The sequence below is a fragment of the Diplotaxodon limnothrissa genome, linkage group LG18, assembly GCF_057381915.1.
Source record: "Diplotaxodon limnothrissa isolate DT_005_m linkage group LG18, D_limnothrissa_male_GT1.1, whole genome shotgun sequence".
NCBI lineage: Eukaryota > Metazoa > Chordata > Actinopteri > Cichliformes > Cichlidae > Diplotaxodon > Diplotaxodon limnothrissa.
Genome location: NC_140613.1, coordinates 24,545,664 through 24,562,165, shown reverse-complemented (window position 1 = coordinate 24,562,165; position 16,502 = coordinate 24,545,664). Strand labels below are relative to the sequence as shown.

The 16,502-nt window shown below is 39.7% G+C and overlaps 2 protein-coding genes across 2 annotated transcripts; both read right to left on the bottom strand.

The window, feature by feature from the left end:
- Positions 1–701: 701 nt before the first annotated feature.
- Positions 702–5,741, bottom strand: LOC146613695 (putative flap endonuclease 1 homolog). Its single transcript, XM_085377359.1, has 11 exons — positions 5,432–5,741; positions 4,637–4,703; positions 3,717–3,819; positions 3,471–3,525; positions 3,299–3,360; positions 3,065–3,201; positions 1,758–1,818; positions 1,501–1,632; positions 1,268–1,413; positions 993–1,137; positions 702–883 (listed from the first exon to the last, which is right to left on the bottom strand). Exons 1-11 carry the CDS (start codon positions 5,511–5,513, stop codon positions 827–829), a joined length of 1,047 nt encoding a protein of 348 aa, XP_085233485.1. The 5' UTR covers positions 5,514–5,741; the 3' UTR covers positions 702–826.
- Positions 5,742–5,866: 125 nt separating this feature from the next.
- LOC146613694 (mitochondrial fission factor homolog A-like) lies at positions 5,867–15,801 on the bottom strand. Its single transcript, XM_085377358.1, has 7 exons — positions 15,698–15,801; positions 14,932–15,152; positions 14,663–14,841; positions 12,087–12,178; positions 11,781–11,951; positions 7,617–7,692; positions 5,867–7,174 (listed from the first exon to the last, which is right to left on the bottom strand). Exons 2-7 carry the CDS (start codon positions 15,146–15,148, stop codon positions 7,043–7,045), a joined length of 867 nt encoding a protein of 288 aa, XP_085233484.1. The 5' UTR covers positions 15,149–15,152; positions 15,698–15,801; the 3' UTR covers positions 5,867–7,042.
- Positions 15,802–16,502: the final 701 nt, after the last annotated feature.

Below are 16,502 nucleotides of genomic sequence, written 5' to 3'. Positions count from 1 at the left end.
CGTATTGTGGTTTAAAATTAACACTTGCCTTTGGAAGTGCTTCAGAAAATAATGTGCTATGAAAACACAGCACTTTTACAGTGTCCATCCGCTCATAAGCACATCGCGCAACAAAACACAGTCAAAGATTGCTTTAATTTAAAAAGGCAAACTGAAACTGATATAAAAATACAAAACAAAGAGCATGAACATAAATTCTACACATTTTTCCATTTATTCAAACACTTCAGTGTCTCTTTTAGACATGATACCACTTGTACATGTTTTAATATTCAAGTCTTTGGTCCCTGCCTTGGCACACTTTACACAACAGGTGCTCATTGAATATCTAGAGATGAGACATCCGCTGTCTCCAGTTTTGGCCTCCCTGACAGTGATCACACTGTTCCCTTTCATAGCCATCCACCTCCTGCTCTGCTTTTCTTGGTGGCTTTGCAGGAAACTGCTGGACACACTGAAGAACTACCCAGTGATTTCCATTGTTGTGGATCATACTGTTCACATGAGATCACTTTACTGTACTGTCAGAGGAGCTGTCTTGTGTGATGCCTATTTTGAGTTCTTCTTAAAAAGTAAAAGGCACTTTGATAAGATAAATCCTGTAAAAAAAGATTTTTTTCCTATAAAAATATTTACATTTGTAAAAATATTACCGTAACCCAAGATCAAATGAACAGAATAACATTTCTCTTATGGTGCATATTCAAGATTGGGACGACAGATAAGCCGCATGTTGAAATGGTCCATAATTTTTTGAGATGTCCAGACAGAGATGAACTGAGAGATGAACACTCCCATCCTTGTGGCGTAGACAACTGGCACATGCTTATTTTGACTTTGGTCTCTTTCTGTTGCTGGTTGGGGAGCTTGCATTGTCCACAGGCTAGAGGTAAAGTAAGAAAAGCTAATTTTATTCAAGTTATTTTTACCATTTTATTCCTAAAAATGCACACATTTTGATTTATATTTGCAACACTGTTTTCTGAGCTCACCTGCACTCGCTTTCTGGTAACCCTAAAGAAGTCCTTAATGCAAGTCTGCTTCCCACCACCCTCTGCCTTTTCCTTTTCCCTCTCCTCCCGTTTATTTTCCCGCATCATACGGAACTTCACCATTCGATTACGGATCCTCTCCTCCCTAAAATCAAACAAAGATGACTTTCAATTTTCATATGTATAGTTTCATTCATTCTATATATACATACACATACATATATATACACACACACTATAAGAAGAACAATAGAAAAGCTCAATAAAAAACGTACTTAATTCGTTTGGTGTGACAGAGGAACTCAACCAAGGCCTCCTCATTTGGCTCGGTCCAGATGAGCTCGGGAGCTGAGCTTTGTGGTCCATCCAAGAAAATCTTCCTTGCTTCTCTGTATTTCCACATATTTGGAACAGGATGGGTCTAAAGGCCAGATATCACTGGCTTGTTAGACGTCACATGTTCTTTTGTAAGAGAGGTAAAGCCAAAGCTACAAAGACCATCTGATACCTTTCTGTTGATATGCAAAACCACATCCTCTATGGTACGGTGCTTCTGGATCAGGGTCAGAGCTCTCTTAGGACCCAAACCGGGTATCTTTTCACAGTAGTCGCAGCCGAGCAAAATACACAAGTCAACAAACTGGCAGACAAATACAAAATAAGAGAATAAGACAGCTAAAGAGCATTTCTATAGCAGTATGTCCAATACAGATATATTATAATAAATTACATACTTTCAGAGAAATCTAAATGTTTCAATCTTACCTCCTTATGACCAATTTGGAGTTTTTCTAATAGTTTAGGTAAGGAGTATTCAATGACTTCACTGTAAAAAAAAAAAAAAAAAAGAGCGTAAATAAAACATTAAGTTCAACTAGATCAACTAGTTCACAACTAGATGTCACAATCTAAAACCAAAACAAAGACGAGCAGAAATAATACATTAAGAATAAGTAACCAAACAAAAGACATGAAAATGAATGTTTCATATACAATGATAACGTCTCTTATATTTTTTACCCCTATATTTTTAAACATTTTAGCGAAATACACAACTATTCCATACATGTAACATATATAGATTTTTAAAAAATAATAATATTTGCTTTTATCAAACATGCCATTTGTTCTCAGTTGATACTGTATCTCTCTGAGTACAGTTTAAAAGTAGATTATTTTGTGCTTTGTATGTTATCAGCAAAGTGAGTGATCAACGATATCAGAAAACCTTAAGACGTGTAGTAGTTCATCCATTTATAAAGCTTTCAGCTTTCTTGTGTAGCAAATTCAGTGGATTAATGTTTGTTATCTCCGCCAAGGTCATGTTTTTGGTAGCATTTGCGTGCGCGATATTCTGTCTGTAAAAACGATAACTCGAAATGTCTTGAATGAATAAAACTATGTAGGGGTGTAGAGTGGAGTCATTTCAACAATCCATTATCCACTGGCTACTCCTACATAATGTTTTATGTATCTACACCAGCTGTTTTTAACCAGTCTTTTGCTGCAGCAGTGCTAATTTTTCTAAAAGATTTTGCTAGCATGAAGTTTCAACATTATATATTTACCCATTTTGAAATTAATATCATACTTATAAGAATTCCAAATGTTTTCTTTCTATTTTTATTTATATTTTACACCACATCTCAACTTGGCTTAGAAACTGAGTGTAAACTACCTGCTAATGAGCTGCGAGCAGCCCTTTTCTGTCTGACAGTCCACTGCTGTCTGCAAGAAAAAGTAAGGAGCAGATTTCCTTTTCTTTTCTTGTGAGACTTGTGGCTGTGGTTTAAAATAGTTCACCACCTGCTGCCAGAAAGTACAGTCATTATGGAGCTCCGTCTCATCTACTATAAATACAGAAAATTAGTGCAAGTGAGCAGGTTATTACAATAACTTGAGATTCTAATCATTTGACATAATAATTTACGTAAAAACACGTATGAGAGCCTCATAAAGCTTTGGATCTGATCATGAACACTAAATTAATGCAACAACCATTGCAAACCTTTGAAATATTTCTTATTTTTAAATATAAACAAATTTAGTAAAGTGAGCTGCACAGTTTCTACCTGTCCTTCTTTGCATTCAGCTGACGAATAAGAATATTGGCTCCAAACGGCAGCGTGTCCATGTCCTCTGAGGCCACAGCGTGCACAGTTCCCTCTCTCACCAGCTGAGCGCACAGTGCCTCAGCGTCCCCTGGAGCCTGAGAGACAAAAGTGACATGCATGAAGAGAAATCTGCAGAGGAGGAAGAAGAGATGAAATATTGCACAAACATTTTCATTACTTAGCAGGTCGTACCTGGATAACAGGTACACCAAGATACTTCAGGAGCTGAAGACATTCTTTAGTCTGTAATGACGCTGCAGTGAGCACAGAGGAAAAACACATCAAAATAATATTCCCAGTAGATCACCCCTGTTCTACAACCACTGAAAACTCAAGTCTTTGTGCATTTTCTGCACAGACCTACCTGTGCCCGTCCAGTTTGAGTAATTCCTACCTGCTGTCTGGGCTCGCTTCTCAAGCTGCAGAAACAACAATTTTCAATCAGTCACAGCCGTCTGTATCTCTGTTATCTGGCAGTGATCAAATTTACCTACACGTTGAAAATATTTACTGTAGACTAGTCTCTCTGACCTAAAGTGTTCTTAAACATGCCAGGAAATGTTTAGTATCATGTTAAGTCAAAAACTATACATGCAGGTTTGTGTCTTACAACAGCCTTCTTTTCTCCAGGAGGCTTTCCATCAAACACAAAGACCGGTTTTATGCCATGTTCCAGGAAAGTGAGTGTGCGAAAGAAGAGACCTGTGAGGGGGCTGAAGAAGAGAAATCAAGAGCATTTCACAAATATACACAGACAAATAAGAATAGAAAGACTTTTTCCTGCACAGCTACCTCGAGGGTTTATAGAGAATGGTCTGAAAAAGAGAAAATATCCAAAAAGCAGTAGCTCTCTGGGTGAAAACGCCTTATTTATGCCAGAGGCCAGAGAAGGATGGCCAGACTGCTTCCCATAGGAAAGCAACATTAACTCAAATAATCATTTGTTAAAACCAAGGTATGCAGAAGAACATATCTGAGCATGACACGCTGAACCTTAAAGAAGATAGGCAGAAGACCACACAAGGTGCCGCTCCTGTCAGCAAGCCTCTGAGGAATGTTTCTAGCCCCTTCTTTAATCTATGCAACAAAGAATTAAGGTTTTTCTGAAGATAAACATGGGTTCAACCCAATACTGGCAAGGTGTACCTAACAATGTGACCAGTGAGTGTATTTTACTGGTGTCAGTGAGGTCTTGTTTACACTAATTGGCTGTATAGTTGCAGGATGTGGTGATTTTTGTAAGCCCTTTCTAATATTTTTAATCTCATGCACTGATAACACAGTGCAACCTTTAAAAGAACAAATTAAGTGAAATGAATGAAAGAAAAAAAATTAAAATCTTTAGAAATGTTATTGCAGGATTATTTTAATTCAAATGTCTACTATTCTACAAGTGTTTGTATTTTTCTAGGCACCCAGTGTACCAGGTTTGATATAAGGAATTAATACACCATGATAAACAGTAAAGAGATAGAAAAAATAACGTTTACTTCAGTTTAACAGAACAGAACAGCATCACATCATGCTTACCTCAGTGTAGGCGTTGCTGCACGGAACTGATTTACAACAATAGAGGTATCGAGTGCGATTACTTTTCCTGTGGAGTATAGTAATACAACAGCAGCGTGAATACACAACAGTTTAAATTTGCCCTTAGACATTAATTACTTTTCAGTAACATCCACTCAAATTACACTTGATTAAATTCACCTAAACGCACTTGAAATGATCTACACTATTAAGCCAAGTCAAATACTGTACTCCGTTTACTTGTCAGGAATTTGTGCAGCGCTGATTTGTACTGTATAAATTGCTTGTAGGATTAGCTTTGCCTATTCTTTTATGGCTTTTCTCAGCAGTAAACAGAGCTGGACTATGGACAACTTCATATACAGTTCAGATAACATTTGATTCCTTGTGTCATGGTGCTCAAAGTGTGAGGCGAATAGTATTAATAACACAGTTGTCACGCAATGCTGTGTGTGTTTTCGGCACTAATAAAGTTACATTGAATTCAAATAAATACTAAGATACAGATGTTTTGATTGGACTGTCGAGTTAGCTGATTAACATAAGAGAAATAGTGCGGACGCGGGTAAGTTAATTACTACCTCGGAAAGCCTGATTATTATAGCAGTAGCTTTTAATTCGTGGTACGTGGACTGGTAATACTTAAAAAAAAAAACGTTTCTTTAATGTCAGGTGCTATAATTACAGCTAGCGATGCTAGTAGCTAGGGGGAGAGTGCTAACATTAGCGGCTAGCAGCTGATCTCCTTAACAGAGTCAGACCTGCTGCTGAAACCATCACCGATCGTGTCTGTACCTGTGTAGTCACTGATATCCTTATACGATATGGCATCAGGAGCATCTGAGCGTATTAAATCAGCCAGTTTAGTGATCCCCATTGTGCCGTCACCACCGACAGTTTCCTCTTCGTGTTCCAGGAAAAAAGGCGAAAAAGTGATTTAAAGTGAGCTAAGTCGAGTTTCCCAGATAATTAGAGCAGGATCCCTTGGATAGTAGATTGTCGATAAAGTTTTAATTGAAGACGTCTCTCAAGTTATGCCTTTCAAGTTAAAAACACATAATCATCTTCTTCTTCCTGGTGCTGCATGCCTGCCACCTAATGGAGAGTGTTGGAGTCAGCGCTGAACACACACACGGCTGAAACTGACATCCATCTTTTATTACAGCAAACATATTTACAAACATCAAGTGTATTCTTATATTACAAAATAATTTAAAGTTTTAACTCCAACATCCAGCTTTAAGTGAGACATGTAGGTACAGACTTCAAAGAAAAACTAACAGCAACTCTTTGCTGACACCTCAGTAGTATATGTGATAAATAAACCTGCGTTAAATACATATTTATATTACTATCAAAATAAAATGGGTTTTTTTTGTTTTTTTAATAATTTCAACCAGATCGACCTCTTCTCATTGGACGATCACACACACACACTGGCTCTTTGTATCACACTAAATTATGTATAAAATGTCATATTCCATGTTTTAATATTGCAGGTGACTTAGTGGGAACAAAGATGAGTTAACAGCATGGAAAAACAGCACTTCACAGTACCCTACCCTTGTTACTTTGGTTAGCAAATAATCAAGATGACACAACCCCTAGACAAAAACGTTAAAATAAATAACATTAAAGACAGATTAGACAGGCTTTTCAAATGCTGTAATGTACACAAGAAGTTTTTCCAGTAACGAAGGGTCAGCGTTATGGCATCTTTAGAGTCAATCGGTTCAGTTTGACACTTCTGGAAGAATGGTAGTTTATGACCTGCTTTCAACAGAAAAGTCAGGTTCAGTTTTGCAACTATGGTTCCCAAAACATTTGTCACTTATCTAATAATTTGTTCAGGTTAAAAGATTTCATTTACACAACTGTAACACCAGTTCATTATGTGCAATGGATTTGTCAAGTTTAGAGGTGCAAACAGTAATATTTGCATAAACTATTTATCAGTAGGAGCTGACAGTTGTTTGTGTAATTTGTACCGTATTTCATTTACGGCTGATCCAAACCAACCAAAAATATAGGTTTGACAGTGGAGTAAGCTTCACAAATAGGACACATGCTGGAGATAGCATTACCTTAACTGAAGTGGTTGTTGTTGCTGCTAAATCGTTCAGCTGCATTGTCATTGTGCTTTAGCTTTCCAGTCATTCGGCAGTTTATAAAAAAATCATTTACTTCTAATTTTAGTGCTGCGAGACACTAGGCCCACGATTACTGTGAAATTCTGTCACATCGACTTGACAAACAGAAAACAATGTTTTTCTGCCTCATGTTTTACCTCATGAGTGCCGAGACTGACCTGTTTAGGATAAACCTCCATACAGAATTTGCTATAAATCAGTGATCACGTCTTTAACAGGGAACTGCTTTGGTTTCCAGTGTTTTGGGAGACTCCATCTAGCGACGGAACCAGATCCAGGTGTTAATGAGCCAGAAAGCTACGGTGGCAGAATACAGGATCACCTCTCGCTTTGAGCGTTCTTTGTTTTCTTCCTCCAACAGCTGCAGACGCCGATTCAACTTCACAATCTGAAAAAAAATTTTTTTTTTTAAAAAACATTTTAAAAAAGGCGAAACACTCCCTGTACTGGGCCTAACTAAGATTTACTGAAACATGCGCAGAGAAATCTCCACATTTGGCTGTGTTTCATTGCAGTGCACAGAGAAATATAGCCACTAACAATTAAACAATACTCCCACTCTCAAATAAAATCTCTGTATACCTTTTTACTTCTTCAGTTAGTATTTGTGTTCCTTATTTTTGTTTATTTAGAGTCGAGGGTCTAATAACTGTAACTGAACACTTGCTGCGTGCAGCTCTGTCGGCATCCTTCAAAAGGAGCCATATCTATACATTATATCAGAGTTTACCGTAAACCTGAAAGTAAGATAAATACATTGGGACAATACATAAATTATGCATCACCTGCCCCTTTTCATTCATGCAGAAAGCAAGCATATGAGACATTACCTGTCGTCTCAGTGAGGAGGCATCCACTAAGCCGGACTCATCAGGGTTTAAATCCAGGGCCAGATCCAGGTGTGTCCTGTGGAGATGAACACATCTTCATTCAGGCCCTTAATGAGGGATTCGATGATTTTGTGACCAGTATTCAACTTGATGCCTACTCACTATATACCCGCAGATCACATTCACCTATGACTGCTGGCCTCAGCCATAGGTGAATGTGCTCAGCTTCATATGTTAATCTGATTGAATTTGTGCTTAAAACAGTGTGGTAAAGGGCTCACAGACTTTGAAACAATGACACACAACAACAACAAACAGCTATGATCAAATTGTTCTTTTAAAAGTTGGTTCATCCCTGGTAATAACATTTATATTTGACTTCTTTCTCAGCTCAGAAACTGAACACATTACAAAGATGTTCTTGTATTAAAACTTTAACCCCAATTCCAAAAGGCTGGGACGCTGTGTAAAATATAAAGCAAAGTGCAATGATTTGCAAATCCCAGAAAACCATTTTTTATTCACAACAGAACATAGAAAACATGTCAAATGTTCCAACAAACTCATTTAAAAAAAAAAAAAAAAAAACTGGCTCAGTTTGTGTTCGACGGCAGCAACACATCCTAATAAAGTTGAGACAGCGTCAACAAAAGGCTGGAAATGTAAGTGGTACTAAACAGAAACCAACGGTTGAGGAACTACTCATTATCATTTTAAAAAATCTGACATTCTGACAAAAATCTCCAATCAAGTCAAACAGCTGAAAATCAATACAGAATTTCAGGCAGCACTGCATTAAAAACAGACATGTCATGGGAATCACAGCTTGGGCTCAGGAACACTTAAAATCACTGTGTGTAATTCACCATTACATTCACAAAAGTAACTTAAGGCAGAAGTGGAAACCTGTGATCAGGTGAAAAACTTGAAATTCCACTTGGAAAACAAGGATGCCACCTCCACTGGACTAAAGAGGAGAGGGACCAACTGGCTTATCATCAACTTTCAGTTTACAAGCCTGCATCTCTGATGGTATGGAGTTGCATCAGTGCCTATGGAACTGGCAGCTTGCACATGTGGAAAGGCACAGTTACAGCTAAAAGTTATATACAGGTATTTGGGCAACATATGCTCCCATCCAGATAATATCTTTTTCAGAGAATGCTTGTTTACTTCAGCAAGACGATGCTAAACCAGTGTTGAACTGACTGGAAACATTTGGAGCATCATGAAATGAAAAATGTGACACAGGAGACCCAGGACTGCTGAGCAACTAGAATCCTCTATCAGACAAGAATGGGACAACTTTCCTCTCCCAAAAGTGCAGTAACTGCTGTCCTCAATCACCAGAAATTTACATGCTGTTATTAAGAGAAGAGGGATGCTACACAGTGATAAACATAACCCTGTCTCAACCGTTTGGTTTTTTTTAACGTGTTGCTGCCATCAAATTCAAAATGAACTAATTGTGGCGGAGGTGTGGTTCCCCCTGGCTCAGCTGCAGGGAAGGCATGGTGCAGTGAGCTCAAGGGGCAGTACCAGAGAGGTTGGAGGGACAGGTAAAGGTTATTAATCTAATGAGGTCTTCCCTTCTTTATAGTGATGTCAAAGACCAGAAGGAGAGACGCGTGTGTGAGGTCAGGTGAAAAGCTGACCGTGCTGAGACACTGGTGCCACACTTAAACACTAGGGGTGCAACGATACTCGTATCGATATTGAACCGTTCGATACAGTGCTTTCGGTTCGGTACGCATATGTATCGAACAATACAAAATTTTTAATTTATTTTATCAACTTTCCTTCTGACGATGCTGTCTGTGTTGAGCGCCCAGTGGATCTGCGCTCAACAGTGCAGCCTAGGCGGAGTAGTCGAACGCACATTCACTGAGCGCAGGAAAATATATGTCAATGCTTTTGCATTCTTTCGGAAATGTAGCTGGGTAATTATGTCATTGGCATCGGTGAGCCACTGTCAATATGTGACATATTGAAATCGCGTTTGAATTTGCGCTTGTTTTTTGCTTTCACTTTGCAATCGCACGAACTGTGTTAGAGAGCAACAGCACTGATTGCGAGACAGAAGTTAAGCTCTCCTTGCAACATGGCAAAAAAATGGCAACCTCCCCCACCCTCATTCAGATCTGGCGTTTGGAATTATTTTGGTTTTCATGTGACGTATGACCCTGAAGGTTAGCGCGTCATGGACTAAAGTAAAACAGTATGTTGGATGTGCCACGCAATGCTCAATTACATGGGTGGGAACTAGTGTGTTAGCGCAGTTAGCTCGTTAACGTGTTGGCCGTCCAGCCCCATGCACGGGGCGATCCGCGGTAGCTCGTTAATGGAGATTTGCCGTGTTGTGGCATTAACGTCATTTCAACGAGATTTACGCTGACAGCACTAGTGGGAACACAACGAATATGACTGCACATTTACTCCGACATCATCCTAGTGCAAAGACAAGTGGAAGCAGACAAAAACAACAAGCATGCTACTAACTTTAGCCGAGTCATTTAGACAGCGTTAGCACATGATTCTCCTTATGGGGACCTGATATGTTTAATATGCTGCTGAGAATATAGCCCAGAAGAAGCGTATAGTATAGCTTTTATTTTGGAAAGAGCCATTTCTCTGTAATAAACTCTCTTTTCCAAAGATGAGTGATTCCTCAATCAGATATAGGGCTCGTAAAATCGCTAGCCCGACGTCCCGGGGCTAGCGATTTTTTCAGTCGGGCTACCAAAATCTATCTCTTCCCTGCCCGTCGGGCTATTGTAGGAAGGAAAATATATGTCAATGCTTTTGCATTCTTTCAGAAATGTAGCTGGGTAATTATGTCATTGGCATCGGTGAGCCACTGTCAATATGTGACATATTGAAATCGCGTTTGAATTTGCGCTTGTTTTTTTGCTTTCACTTTGCAATCGCACGAACTGTGTATAGAGAGCGACAGCACTGATCTGTGAGTGATGATAATTTGCGCACCAATTCCTCTGACATCGTCTTATTAATCGTTAGCTTACTAGCAAACATGACAAGTGAAATCTCCAGCAGCTTAAACATGTGAGAGGTTGATCGCGCAGAGAATCGCTGAGCTTATGTGAGTGCGTGTGTAAAAGCAGCAGGATATATATTCTAGTTCTGCTGAGCCAAATAAGACAGGTCAGGGTGAAGAAGTGACAGCCAAAGAAAAGCTTACCACAAAACGGAGAAGTTATGACAAATCAGACTATAAGGCAAAAAGAAAGTGCAGCTTTATGGTTTCATGGACAAAAGAATTTCTGTGGCTGCAATATGACGAGCTAAATAACCAGGGCTGCACATAAGTGGTCCGCAGGTGCGCATTCGCTATCAAAATAAAAAACACGCACAAGATAAGAAGTTAACATTATATAATTATACAATATTATACTTTAATGTATAATATTGTAAAGGAAACAAAACAGGAAACAAAACATCAATCAAAAATTGCTCTCTTTTTTATTTGGGCTACTTAAATTTATTTTGGGCTACCAAAAACTGAAGAGTCCCTGCCTGAAGGGCTACCAGGGATTTTGAAATTTTGCGAGCCCTGAGATATATTTATTTTATTACTTTTTTGTTTCAGCAACATTAAATTTAAAAACTGTACTTTTGAGTTAAAATATATATTTATAATTTTAATAAATAACAAATTAAAAAGGCATGAACATTTTTTTTTGTATCGAAAAAATATCGAACCGTGACACCAAAGTATCGAACCGAACCGAGCCGTGAATTTTGTGTATCGTTGCACCCCTATTAAACACACATGTTTGAGATTTTCAAGTCATTGCATTCGATTTATTTATTTATTTAGCAGTGACCCAACTTTTTTGGAATTGGGCTTGTATTTGCTATTTGCTGAAGTCACGTTAAGGAAAAATAATTATTATTTCTTTCTTGTGAACTAAAGTCGTCAAACATGTAAGTTACACATTGAACAAAGGGGGATGTACACAAGTCAGGACGCCAGGACTGTGACGTATGAGAGTTTTAAATGTCACTTCTTTTAATAAGAAACTCATGCTCATGACTTTTTCCTGAATTTCCCCACAACAATCATCTGTTTCTTTAACAATCTTTCTTAGTGCAAAGATTTGTAATAAATTCAGCCAAAAAGAAATGAATAAAGAAAAAACATACCTGCGATGGCTGTCATCGAGGACCTCAAGGACTTGCTGGTAAGCACGGCGTGTTGTTGACTGGATGTACGACAGGAGCCCAGCAGCTGTAAACAGGTTGATGTTTGCATCCTCGGGGGAACAGAGGGGAGGACACAAACGGACTGGGGGGGCAGAAGGGGAAGGGGTTACACTGGCAGGGAGATAGGTGGGGAGAAACATTAAAAGAAAGAAGACATTTTTATAAATCAACCAAGAGTGAAAGAAAGCTTTACATTGGAAAGGCAGCGGTGGGGAAGCAGCGTTTCAAACGTGGCTGTGGTCGTACCTTACATCGCCTCTGCTGATCTGACTGCTGTGACGGCCGGATACGTTCTCACTCGCGCTGCGCTCCCTTCGAGGCCGACCATGAAAGCTGGCCTGTTGTTAAATACAAATTTGAAATAACATTAAGCTCAGTTTGCAGCAACGCATGATTGCTGATTGATGAACCACACTTAGTTCAGCCAAACTGACTGGAAAAATAATTTTTGGCCACCTGATTGACGTTTTTCCTACAGAAGAATGTGTGATTATTAATGACTCTTCACCAATTACCAATGCATTATTTTTCTATTGTGTCTTAAGAACCACAAACCATATTCCATGGAGAAATCAAAATGGGAAGAAGTGCAGCATAGCACAAAGACAGTCCTTAAAGCTAAAAAATAAATAAATAATCACGTTCAGTTTTCATTGCGTCTCATAAATCCCACGACTCCAGGCAGTTTTTGTAAAAAAATGTCAGCAACACCTTCAAGACCACCATCAAGGAATATCTAAACTGATATTACTAATAAAGTAGAAATAATGCTGTGGGGGGGGAGGGAATCTTTCACTTTAGATGTGTAATATATGGTACTGCAACCATGTCCATTTGCATAAACATTTCCCTAAAGTTGGGATTTGCAGGACTATTTGACTAGACAACTACTCTTCGCTATTATCACACGTACTAGTAGTGTAATCTAAATTGTTTTAAATTTTGATTGAAGCCAAATGCAGGTAAATTGCTATGCAGCCACCTGCCATCAGATGGCGCATCGTTGTTGAGAAAGGCCATAAATCTGCTCATCTCGGCCTGATCTCTTTGTTAACACTATTACTGTTTTTTTAAAGGCAAAAGAATGAGATTGCTGATACAAGCAGTGAAAATGTGCCTTCTCCAAAAGGTCAGTGGGCACTTCCTTAGCAATAGAATGAGGAGTTCAGTCATTTGGGAGGGGCTCAGAGTAGAGCCGCTGCTCCTCCACATCAAAAGCATCCAGCTGAGGAGGACGCCTCCTGGGTAAGGTGCTCTGCTGGTCATTTCCTAATGGGAGGAGGCCCGGGAGTAGAACCAGGACCTGCTGTACAGACTATATTTAATCACCTGGCCTGGGAGGGGGGTGGCTGGATTATTTGTTGTTTTGTTATTTTAGATTTTAACTTTTATTAAAATTCATGACAACCACTGTCATGAATTTTTGAACAGCGTGCATCATTCATAATGATCGACAAAATGCACCACATTTTTCTGTTTAACTCATTGGTTTTTCTGCTGTTAATTTGTCACATTTTAATAATACGTGAACTTGCTTTTGTAGTAATGCATTTATATATTATATTTAACATAGGTTTAAGTGTTTTTCCTTCTTCGTAGTCTGGAGTGTAACATGTAACGTTGATAATGCACGATGCGAGGTGCCGTACAATTAAGCAGCATGATTCATAAATCCATCCATCCACCCATTCGCTTCCACTTATCCTTTTCAGGGTCGCGGGGGGCGCTGGAGCCTATTCCAGCTGTCATAGGGCGAAAGGCGGGGTACACCCTGGACAGGTCGCCAGTCTGTCGCAGGGCTAACACACAGGGACAGACAACCATTCACACTCACTCTCACATTCACACCTAGTGGCAATTTGGATTATCCAATTAACCTATCCCCACAAGCTGCATGTCTTTGGACGGTGGGAGGAAGCCGGAGTACCCGGAGAGAACCCACGCAAACACGGGGAGAACATGCAAACTCCACACAGAAAGACCCCAGCCTGATGGTGGAATTGAACTCAGGACCACCTTGCTGTGCGGCAACAGTGCTAACCACCGTGCCACCGTGCTGATTCATAAATCAAGAATGGGATTTATGATTTAAAACTCTTTTGTTTAGAGTTTTAGACCTTATACAGTTCTCAAATATAACTTGATATCTGAGTTTTAGACGAGTCAGTTAATCACATTTTTATCCCCTGTTCATTTGACTAAGAAATTAGTTACCAGGACTATCCCTACGCTATAAATAGTGTGCAAACATGTTTATGTGCCGTCTTCCAAAATCCCAATTGCATTAGTCAAATGCTGATTGACTGACAAGTGGGCTGGAACAGGGAAGGGAGCGGCAATGGAGTTCACTAGGAATGGGAGGATTGTGAGGAAAAAATAAATAAAAAAATAAAATAAAATAAAATAAAAAATAAATCACAGACCAAAAGATAGCGCATGAGAAGTACAGACAGTGGGTGCAGTGAATACTTTACATTGTTTAACACTCAGTACCACTTCAGCTCTTTGTAGATTATAACTTCACTCTTCTCAGCAGCTGACTGACATACCAACAACAGCACAAGCAAAAGTAGCCCGCAGACCGGTTGTACCACATATTTTGTACAGTGCCTCAATCGACAATAGACACTCTCTGCAAGTAGACAAGCCAATAAAGTGCCAGCATAGTCCCAATGCACTAACACGGCTGAACCATAATTTCAGCATAAGGCAAATATAGTATACCACTACATTATGGATCCACTTAAAGTTTTGAATATAATGAGAGAAGAAAATTCAATATTCTGAGAAGGAAGCTGAGATTACTCTGAAAGAAAACGTACCGCTTGGCTGGGATTGCGCTGCGAGTTGACAGTTTGGTCTGTTTCAAGCGAATCCAGAGGCTGCTCGGTAAGGGTGAGGACACGTGGAGGGGCCTTCATGTTCAGGAGGTCCACAGGAGGAATGGACTGAATCAGATCCAAGTCTCTTGGACATGCAAATCGAGGATCCCCTTCATCCCCTACAGAAAAATTGGCCATGAAATTTTTATACAGCATATACATGTTTTAAACATAATACCTCAAACATGACTGCCAACTGTCATCCTCACCTGCAACAACAATCCTCTCAGGAACCTGCATCAGAGCTGTGTGAGTGGGCAAAGGCTGCTGAAGTGGTATGGATCCCGCTTGGCTCTCTGGGGCCACTTTGAGGGTCTCTGGGATTCGCATGCGCTGGCTGATGCCCTCTGTATACTCCAGCTCAAAATGGATGCGATTCATCTCAGCCACCTCTGCAGAGGGGGTATTGAAAGTTGCCCCACTCATCCAGCTGATAACCCACAAAATGGGAAACAAATGAAACGCACAGATACTAACCAAACAGTGTGGGTGTGACTGCAGCTAAGAGTTCAAAAATATAAGCTCAACTTAATGCCCCATTTTAAATAACACATCAAGGCTCATATCTTGCCTGACCTTTTTATTACATGCCAATTTACAATAAAACACATGCTGCAGTTAACCCTGAATTTAGCCAATTAGCTCAGTAGCAAATGGTGCTACCTAAACTTTAAACACGATCATTAGCCCGTGCAAAAAGCATCTGCTCCAGACGGTGTAAGGTAGTGGGTTTAGGTCCAAGCTAATGAGTACACTACGAGAAATAGCATTTCATGTTACGTCGTTACATAACAGCGACATGAGGTGAAGCTGTTGCTGGCACGTCGCTTCAATGTCACTGAGTGAAAATCCACATAAGACGCCATGTCTAGCTTGTATGTTAGCAATCTAGCAATCAATCTAGCTGCGCTGTAAGCCGCTGACTGTCTGCACTGACATGCTGGTTAGCCAGAGGTCTGTCCTGTCAATACTCACCGTTATGGTTTTACCACCTGGGTTTAAACTGACATGCGCCAACACGCTGTTCGGGCTGTCATACAAATAGCATCAGGGGCTCCTCAAAGGACCAACCGAGACGGACTCAGCGAAAGCTCTCAACGCTTCTAGTTAGTGTGGGTGTAGCTGTTAACGCTACCCCGCGTGACCGCCGGGGCGGTTACTATGAAGTGCACCGAGAGCCGCAGGAGTTGGTGAAAACCAATGGACATTTAAAATTGGCAGTTTAACCTGCTTTATTTACGTAAGTTGGTCGTCTCTTATTTATTTTTATTGTCACATAAGTTAATTTGTCTGAACTGCAAAAATAAAATGTATTTCAAATAAAAGTAGCCAACGTCACGGGAAAAAAAGAAAACAGGGTGGTCAGGGTGACCACATCCCAACAAAGTGTGTGGGGTAAATAGTCTGTGTGTGGGTCACACTAGGGCCGATTAAGATGCGGGACTTTGCTTCAATGTCTGGGTTAAAAATGCACCAACCGGCCAGTTGTTACTGGGGTGTTTTGGTGGCTAGATGGTTTACTTCGAGTGCAGGTTTAAAGTCTGATGGAAATGAAACTTGCATTTTAATGAAGCTGGACCTTTTGTATTGTAGATAGATATTGTAGATTGTCAGCAGTTTCTGGATGATGTCTTTAGGTATGATGTCTATGTATGACAGCTCGTGCATAAAGGTTTGATTAAATAAATAAAAGCAAAACAAAATATAAACATTCATCCATTCAAAAGATATTACTCAGTCTTGTTAATATGTGTGTTGTCGTCTTTGTCCACACTATCCA